Raw genomic sequence first — 8,943 nt, 5'->3', positions numbered from 1 at the left:
GCAGCAGAATGTCCACAGAACACTCGTGACAGCAATAAAAGAAAAGAGAAGAAGCGAGAAAGTGAACACGCTGCATTTACTTCATACGCTATGGGTGTGTGTACCAGTAATCACAGTGACCCAAATAAACGGTATTGCGACAGTGGCGCTACAAATCATATCACTCCCAACAAAAAGTATTTTGTTTCGTATAGTGAATTTGATGCTCCTCAAGTAATTTCATTGGGAAAACAAGATGTCAAAATGTGTGCGTACGGTCAAGGAACAGTTTACATCCAAATTCGACGAAACAATATATGGTACAATGCTAGAATGGACAATGTTTTGTACGTCCCTGATGCAAGTGCTAATCTGTTCTCTGTGAGAGCCATTGCCTGAAGAGGCTACAGTACTAATTTTTGTTATAATAATGTCTGTATTCTAAAACAAGTCAGTGGCGATGTTGTTATGACAGGTTATGTGAAAAATGGGCTTCATGTGTTGAACATGCGTGTTGTTATAAATGCAAAAATGAATCGTGTGAACTTGATGACTTCATCTGAAACATTGCAAGTGTACCATGAAAGGTTTGGTCATCAAAATAAACAACTTGTGAAGAATATTTTAAAAGGAATGTACATTAATGTGGAAGATGCCAAGAGTGAATTTTGTGACGGCTGTGTGGTTGGAAAGATGCATAGGCTGCCATTCAAAACACGAACAATACCCTCTACCACTACTGGTGAATTAATCCACGCGGATTTCAATGGACCAATGAGCACGAAATCTTCTGGAGGTAAGCATTATTATTTATGTTTCAAAGACGATTTTAGTAAATTTCGTCGAATTTTCTTTTTAAGACACAAAAGTGAAGTGTGTACCATGCTTAAGCAGTTTTTAAATGAAGCACGAACTAATGGACATGTTGTCAAACAATTTAGATGTGATAGTGGCAAAGACTTTAACAATAAGAATGTCAGTGAACTGCTTGCAGACAGGGGAATAGAGCTACTGATTCCTCCTCCTTACACTCCTGAACAAAATGGTGTGGCTGAATGGGAAAATAGAACCATTGTTGAAGTTGCCCGGTCATTGCTAAATCCTAGTAAATTACCTAAAGGGTTGTGGGCAGAGGCATGTAACACAGCAGTCTACCTAATAAATCGTACTGGAAAATCTTCAGTTGAAAATATAACCCCTCATGAACTATGGTTTAATCGACCGGTAGGACGACTTGATCATCTCAGAATTTTTGGCACAGGCTGCTATGTTCACATTAACAAACAATTCCGTTCCAAGTTTGATGATAAGGCAGTTTTTGGACGACTTGTTGGATATGTTAATGACAAGGATGGGTTCAGAGTTTGGATTCCATCTAAAAGAAAAGTGGTGTTGAGTCACGATGTGAAATTTAAGCCAGAAATTGTTTGTGATTTACATAGTGATCATGTTGAATTTGAAGTCCCTCAGGAAGAATTTAATGATCCGAATTCATTGCAGTCAAATGAGAAGGAAGAATGGATGCAAACTATCAGTGAAGGATCTCAATCTCTAAAGAAAGACAATACCTGTGTGCTGGTTGACCGTCCGAAGAATGCCAAAGTATTGCAAAACTGAAGAAGAATTAAAGATTTATGCTGATGCAGATTTCGCAGGTGATAACTGGACAAGGCGCTCAACAACTGGAATTCTTGTAAAGTACTCAGGTGGTGCAGTGTCATGGACAAGTCAGTTGCAGAAAGTAGTGGCCACATCCACAACCGAGGCGGAAATAATTGCAGCTAGTGAAGGAGCGAAAGAGTTAGTTTGGTTACGTCGTCTGCTATCAGAATTAGTGGAAATGTCGGGGCAGCCTTCAGTTCTTTACATTGACAATGCTAGTGCATTGAAGTTAGCAAAAAATCCAGAATATCATCGACGTTCTAAACATATAGAGGTCCGACATTTCTATGTTCGTGAAAGATATCTGAACAGTGAAATTTTCTTGGAACACATTGATGGACACAACCAGTTGGCAGATATTTTGACGAAACCCCTTGAACGAGTTCGATTTAATTGTCTATGTTCAGAAATTGGCATGCAAGAGACAAAGCAACAATTTCATGATTTTTTCTTTTGGAGGAAGTGTTAAAAGAAAAGGAAAAATTCCTTGATGTCTATATTTATGTGCTGCTCCATCACTCTGCTGTCAATATCTTTATTCTTGGCTTGTATGTAACTTCTGTGTTTTTTTTCAGTAAATGTGTTTTTTTCGTATCCAGGGTGTAATTATAAAGTTAATAAAATGTTTTCTTGCCTTTAAAATAATATTTTTCATCAGAAGGTATACATACAAAACTATGTCTGTCGTTCAGATTTGAAAATATTGCCTTAAAAACTCATATTTATATATTTACAGGTAATAAAGAGCATTTTCCTGTGTAATACGAAAAAATAAGTGGTCACATATGATGCTGAAACGACAGTGAAACGTTTGAGGGAAATGGAAGATAATATAATATTTTGTTTTTCTCAGGGAGAATCCCCTCCAAAAAACAAATCTGTTTTATAAGCAGCCTGATAATGATTCTGATAATATACATTTGTCGAGGAGCATTGGTCACTGTCACTGATTCACTAGCATACGTGTATAATAGGGGTTTCAGGCTGAACAGATTCCATCAGCTCTAGTTCTTACAGTTCAGTGTCTACATTTCTTTTAACTCCCTGGTAGTGAGTCCTGTGATTTGGGGGTTACCTGCAGATCACAGCACTTTCTGCTAACGTGATGTTACTTTGACGCAACATGCTGTATCGAAGACGAAATGAGTTGTCTATCGACTATCGCTGTTGTTCGGTTCACAACACATGAGGTGAACATAGCAAAGAGTTCACACACGCATCCAATATGGCACAACAGCTTGTGGCATAGTAAACTACCTTTCACACAGAACGCCAAAAATTGTATGTAGTTGTACACTTTTCAGTATAGCGCCAATTGAAATCATATGAGCAGATATGAATGTAATAGTGCAGGTTACTGTAACAAGAGTTAAACACAAGAATTTTTCAATCACCGTAGATCATTTTACAATGATATTGGCTTCGTAATACAGGATGTAGCAGTATGTACACAACAATAAAATAAATTAATGCCAGTACATTATGGTGTTGTGTGGAGTGAGTGAAGTGTTATGAAACAATGTGTGTATAGTGTGTGCAGTGACTGATAATGAGATATGAATGAACAGTGTGGCATTACATTATTTAATAAGTTATTTGTAAAAAAATTATTGTATATCAGGATTAAATCTAATGGTTGTCTCTAACTAGAAGTCTGTAAATATATGTGTATACGAATTAGCTATTTTAAATTGATCTTATCTTGGAAATACTTTGACAAGTCATATGTATATCCTGGTAAAAAGAGATCTACGGGCGAGTAAAGCTACTACTACTACTACTACTACTATACATTTTAAGTGTAGCAGAGTACCAAATTACACCAGGATAGTTTCTAAAAGTTAAAGCAATTAGCTATACTATACTATAATATAATATAATATAGAAGAGTATAATATAGTATAGTATACCCTGTATGTACTGAATTGTGTATTGTATACACTATGTAATTCCACACGACTTGCTGCCCGTAATCGCAGCAGGATGGCAGCAGACCGTATTATTCGTTTCGGACCTCTTGATAAGTATGGAAATGTGATTACGGGCAGCATGGGGTTCACCCCTGAGCCTCAGGACGTGCGCTAGCAGCGCATGACGGGTGTTTCAAGCGTCAACTTCGCGTCTTAATATCTCGGGATGTAATGGGAATATTGCGACGCAATCAACGCCATTGAGTATGTGCTTTGTCATATTATGGATTGCTGAAGAAAAAAATATAGGAGGTCCATTTAAAAAAACATAAGTTTGTGTTAAAAAACACATATGCTTTCGTTTTAGAATGTTTCCAAATATGCACATTCATGGGCCCAAGCCCTACATTGATACCGGTGAAAGTCGTTTTCCAATAGCTGTTATTGTTCCAGAGATATTTTGGGTGGACAAGATAGCTGGGACACCCTGTAGAGTACAGACATATAAATGTATAAATTTACAATTGTGAGTATTCTGAGTCCAGAAGAAATGGGACAACAGTGCCCCCTATTATCTCTTTTACATATTATTTATAAGCCTTTGCTTGCAATTTCAAAATGTTCTTGACGTGAGGGGACTGCCCCCACATAATCAGACCATATGAAATATGTGACTGACTGACTGACTGACTGACTCCATAACACTACGGTCGTCTGAGGACCTTGGCCTCCTCAATCAGAGATTTCCAATCGTCTCGGTTCTCAGCACACCTGCGCCACCTAATCACTCATCAGTTCCGGCTCTCTCAGGTTGGCTTCCACATCTTCCAGTCATCTCACACATGGTCGTCCTCTCCTTCTTGTACCACCAGGATATCCCATCATAATCTCCTTTGGGAGCCTTTCTTCCTGCCACACGCTGGACATGTCCTAACCATCTTAGCCTTCCCATTTTGATTGAGGTTACCAATTCAGGTTTTTTGTACAGAGCCCTTAGTTCTTCATTAATCATTAGTCATAATTTTCCATATCTCACCTTCCTCAGCACTTTCCTTTCCCATATATTTAGTTTCTTCTCCAAAGCCTCCGTCAGTACCCATGCCTTGCTGCCATACATAAGAACTGGTTTGATCACTGTTTTGTACAGTGTCAGTTTTACTAGCCTACGTAGGTGCTTACTTTTGAGCATGATACATAGTACTCTATATGATCTGTTGGCAGCCTTAATTCGATTTGTTATATCTGCCTCCACTTTGTTTTCTGGTGTCATTTCTGAACCAAGATAAATTAAGCTATCTGCTCTCTCAAAGTTGTATTCTTCTAACTGCAGATCATCTGTGTTTCTTCTATCTTTCTCAGTTACGAAATACTTAGATTTTGTCTCACTAATTTCTAAACCAAGGTTCTTGGCAGCGGCTTCAAACTCTTTGAAGGGTGCTGTGACTGCCTCTGTACTTCTAGCACTTAGTACTACATCATCTGCATAGGCTAAGATTTGTGGAAATCTATTGTAAATATTGCCTCCTTGGTTTGTGGTTATTGATCTTGCTGCACTCTCTAATACCAGGTTGAATAGTACTGGATATAGTGGGTCTCCCTGTCTTAGTCCTTCTTGCATTGGGAACGATATTGACAGATACCCCTGAACTTTAACATGGCTTTTGCTGTTTTCTAGGGTCATCTTGGTTAATTTTATTAGCTTCTTAGGAAATTTGAATGTCTGCATTGTTTCTCACAGTGCTGATCTTTTAACTCTGTCATAGGCCTGTTTAAAGTTTATAAAGAGATGTTCTAATCTTACATTATATTCTTATGTCTTCTCCAGCATCATACGTACTGTAAAGATATGCTCAGCTGTAGGCCGCCCAGCTCTAAAACCTGCTTGGTAGTCGCCTATAATCTTTCCTGCTCGTCTACTTAATCTCCTTGTTATAGCCGTAGAAAGGCTTTTGTACATGATACTAAGCAGAGACATTCCTGAGTAGTTCTTACACTGCATGCATGATCCTTTCTCATGCATAGGGCAGATGGTTGCTAACGTCCAGTCCTCTGGCATTTTCTCTGTTTCCCAGGCCATTACGATTATTTTATGTATCCTTCATATTAATATTTCACCTCCGTGTTTTATCATTTCCGCCATTACCAGGATGTGTCCAGGAGCTTTGTTATTCCCAAGTTGCTTTATAATTACTCGTAGCTCTTCTACCGATAGTAGTTCTGTGTCCTCTGCATCATCATCTCCATCCCCCTCTTGTTCTTCTTCAGTTTCTTCTCTAGCCCCTCCTTTTCTTTCTTCACTTACGATGTGCCAGTTTGACAGTAACACTTCAAAATGTTGTGCCCCTGTGTTAATTATTTTTTCCTTTCCAACTATCAAACTGCCTGTCTCATCTTTCAGCATGTCCATCATTGGCTGAGATCCTCTCTTTATTTGTCCCACCCCATAAAAGAATTTCCTCCCCTGCATATTTTCAAATTTCTTCTGTATTTCATTCATCCTAACCCTTTCCTCTACTCTCTTTTTAATCTGCGCTAAATTCTTAGCCCCCCTTCCCTTCTCTTTAAACATAGCCACTGTATTTCGTGTAGGTTTCTGTAACATTCTTTGTCGAGCTTGATTACTATCATCTAATGCCTTTGACATCTCCTCATCAAAACATCCATTTCTTTTCTGTTTTCCTCTTCCTCCATGTACCTCTTGAACTGTTGTTTTTTAAGCTATCTTAATTTAATCCCATAGTACGTTCATATCCTTTCTCTCCATCCCGTTGATGTTTTGCAACTTCTCTTGCACTTTGTTCCTATACTCTTCCTTTTTTCTGATTTTTGGGGATCTCCACACTGTAGACCTTACTTTTGTCCAACCCAGCCCTTCTGGCTTTAACTGCAACCCTTTCTAAGGTTTTGATTCTTACCAAAATATGTTCTGAGTCAATATCTGCTCCTCAGCGAATAATCACATCCAAAATATCTGTGGCATGCCGTTCATCTATCAGTACATGATCTATTTGATTTCTCATCAGCCCATCTGGTAACATCCAAGTCTCCTTACGACTGTCTTTGCGTGGCAAACACGCGCCTTTAATCACTAGTCCTTTGCTAAAAGCAAATTCAATCAGTTTACAACCATTGTTATTTGATTCCATATGTTTACTATTAAGACCTGCCACTGGTTGTTTCTCTTTCTCTTTACCTACTTTAGCATTACAATACCCCAGTTTAATTTTGACATCACACTTTGGCAGCTTATTATATACTTGCTTCAGTTTCTCATAAAAATTCTTCTTTCTCTTCTTCAGCTGCATCTTCCGTTGGGACATGCACACTAATCAGCGACAAGTTGGAGAATTTTCCCTTCAGCCTCAGTTGACATAATCTGAGGCTTATTGTTTCATATTCCACCATGGCGTGACTGACAGACTTCTTTACCATAAAACCTGTTCCCAAACTATTTTCTTCTTCCCTGCTATTGATCGAGATATTATGCTGGAGATGAACCACCTCTGTTTGTTTCCATATGTGACTGGAATAGCCCAAAGTATGTCACCTTAAGATACTCCAAGGTCACTAACTCCCTTAGTTTCAAGATAAGGTATACCACCCAGGATTTTTTTTCACATAAGTGATTGATATGTTCCTCCCAATAGACTTTTGAGTCAATGTAAATACCTAAGAGTTTTACTGACTTATTGCCTAATTCATTTAATATTCCCATTAAAAGTTTTTGGGTTTTATTGGGATTGCACAGGAGCTTATTGGCTGCAAACCAGTCCAGGGCCCTATTAAGTGTTTCTTTTCTTATACTATTCAGATCTGAAAATGTTCTGATGTGTGGTAAGTAGCGTTGTATCGCCAGCATAACATATGACAGGGTGGGCTATGTTATCAGGTAAATCATTGATAACTGCAATGAAGACGAAGAATCCAAGGATAAACGCTTGTGGTAAAGTGCTCCCTCTCACCCCATAAAACTGTCGTTTCCTCAGTAGTATGTCAACAAGAATGCAATCAAAAGCTTTGCTTGAGTCACATAATATCAGTGATACCATGTTTTTATTTTCAAAAGCTGTTAAGGTTTGGTCAATGATTTCCAAGATGGCCGCTGTTGTGCTCCTCCCCTTGTGAAAACCAAACTGATTGTTACATAAGATATTGTATTTTTCAAAGAAACTGCTTATTTGTGTGTGTATCAGTAACTCAAATGGAGACTGGTCTGTAGCTTTAGGGAAGACGTTTGTTCACTTTTTTAAAAACTGGGACATCTTTTGATTACTTAAAGTATATCTGGAAAAACTCCAAATTTTTGCCTTTTCGAGGATGTTATTCGATAACCAATAACAGTCCATTCTTTTAGAACCTGAAAATTTGGATACAGCTTTTATAATATCAGCAGGTGTGGCAGCTCTCCATTGAAATACCAAGTTAACAGGGAATGGTGTTCCAACAAGGTCCAGTGTAGATCAATTTGTTGCTTTAATACTGTTACTTAATTCCTTAACTGAGTTTAAAAAGCACTGATTTAATTCCTTGAGTTCAAGCAGAACTGTTTCTGTGCATTTTGATATATTCCATTGTTTTATTTGCCATGCTGCCTTTCATTTATTGGATGCCCTTCCTATATAGTCTTCCACTGCTCGCTTTTTGCCAGAAGTTTAGCTTTGTAGAAATTTTTTGCATTTCAGATACAACCCATGAATTATCAGACTCTGTTGTGCCCCTTGGGTAGAGGCTGCTTATGCATTTGGTACAGCATATGATTTCTGCTAGCTCTTCTGTAAACCAGTTCAGTCTTTTCTTTTTCATTTCACTTGTATATCTAATTTTTTTTACTGATGAGCAATAGTACCATAATTCTGTGTACTTTTTAATGAAGTTGTCTAAGGAAGAAGAAACCCAAAAGTTTCACGTGGGGATAAATCACATTTATAAAAACAATAACACTCAGAGACGAAAATGCTGTCTGAAATCGTAAACTAACCAACTGCTGGCAACTGAATATCATCAGCAAACACGCCTTTCTTCCACGATTTTAAAATCTTATTATACTCATTGATACTGGCACCTCGAATAACTATTTTTAATTTAACAGCTGCCATATCACTCCCTGGAAATATTTTGTGTGTATAATCCACAATTTATACAATGCCTGGTCTTTCAAATAGCGAAATGTATACGACTCGCCTGTTAAGTATATTAAGTTTCATTATTCATTCAATAATCTTTTAAGACTGTGGCGTAGGTCATTGGTTAGTGCGCGCCAACACACACACACACTACTGCAGAAAATAAAACATCTTACTGTGCTTGTAATTCTAGAAACCGTGAAAGTATAACAGCCTACCATTGCTTTCACTTTTTTCAGAAATAAAATAAGGAAAACACCGAAATCGAA

At 37.9% G+C, this 8,943-nt stretch overlaps 1 protein-coding gene across 1 annotated transcript; it reads right to left on the bottom strand.

Moving 5' to 3' along the window:
* Positions 1–4,566: 4,566 nt before the first annotated feature.
* LOC124616251 lies at positions 4,567–6,856 on the bottom strand. The gene is made up of 2 exons (XM_047144555.1): positions 6,604–6,856; positions 4,567–5,039 (listed from the first exon to the last, which is right to left on the bottom strand). Exons 1-2 carry the CDS (start codon positions 6,854–6,856, stop codon positions 4,567–4,569), a joined length of 726 nt encoding a protein of 241 aa, XP_047000511.1.
* Between the last annotated feature and the right edge of the window lie 2,087 nt (positions 6,857–8,943).

This window comes from Schistocerca americana, chromosome 5, assembly GCF_021461395.2.
Source record: "Schistocerca americana isolate TAMUIC-IGC-003095 chromosome 5, iqSchAmer2.1, whole genome shotgun sequence".
Taxonomy (NCBI): domain Eukaryota; kingdom Metazoa; phylum Arthropoda; class Insecta; order Orthoptera; family Acrididae; genus Schistocerca; species Schistocerca americana.
This window is presented reverse-complemented; position numbering and strand designations above follow the sequence as displayed.

What these genes read in the sequence shown, in the direction of transcription:
- LOC124616251 (XM_047144555.1), bottom strand. Translation starts at nt 6,856, where the DNA reads ATGCAGCTGAAGAAGAGAAAGAAGAATTTTTATGAGAAACTGAAGCAA. An exon ending in TTTGCCACGCAAAGACAGTC is followed by an intron (nt 5,040 to 6,603) that starts GTAAGGAGACTT and finishes CACAAATCTTAG; the next exon opens with CCTATGCAGATGATGTAGTA.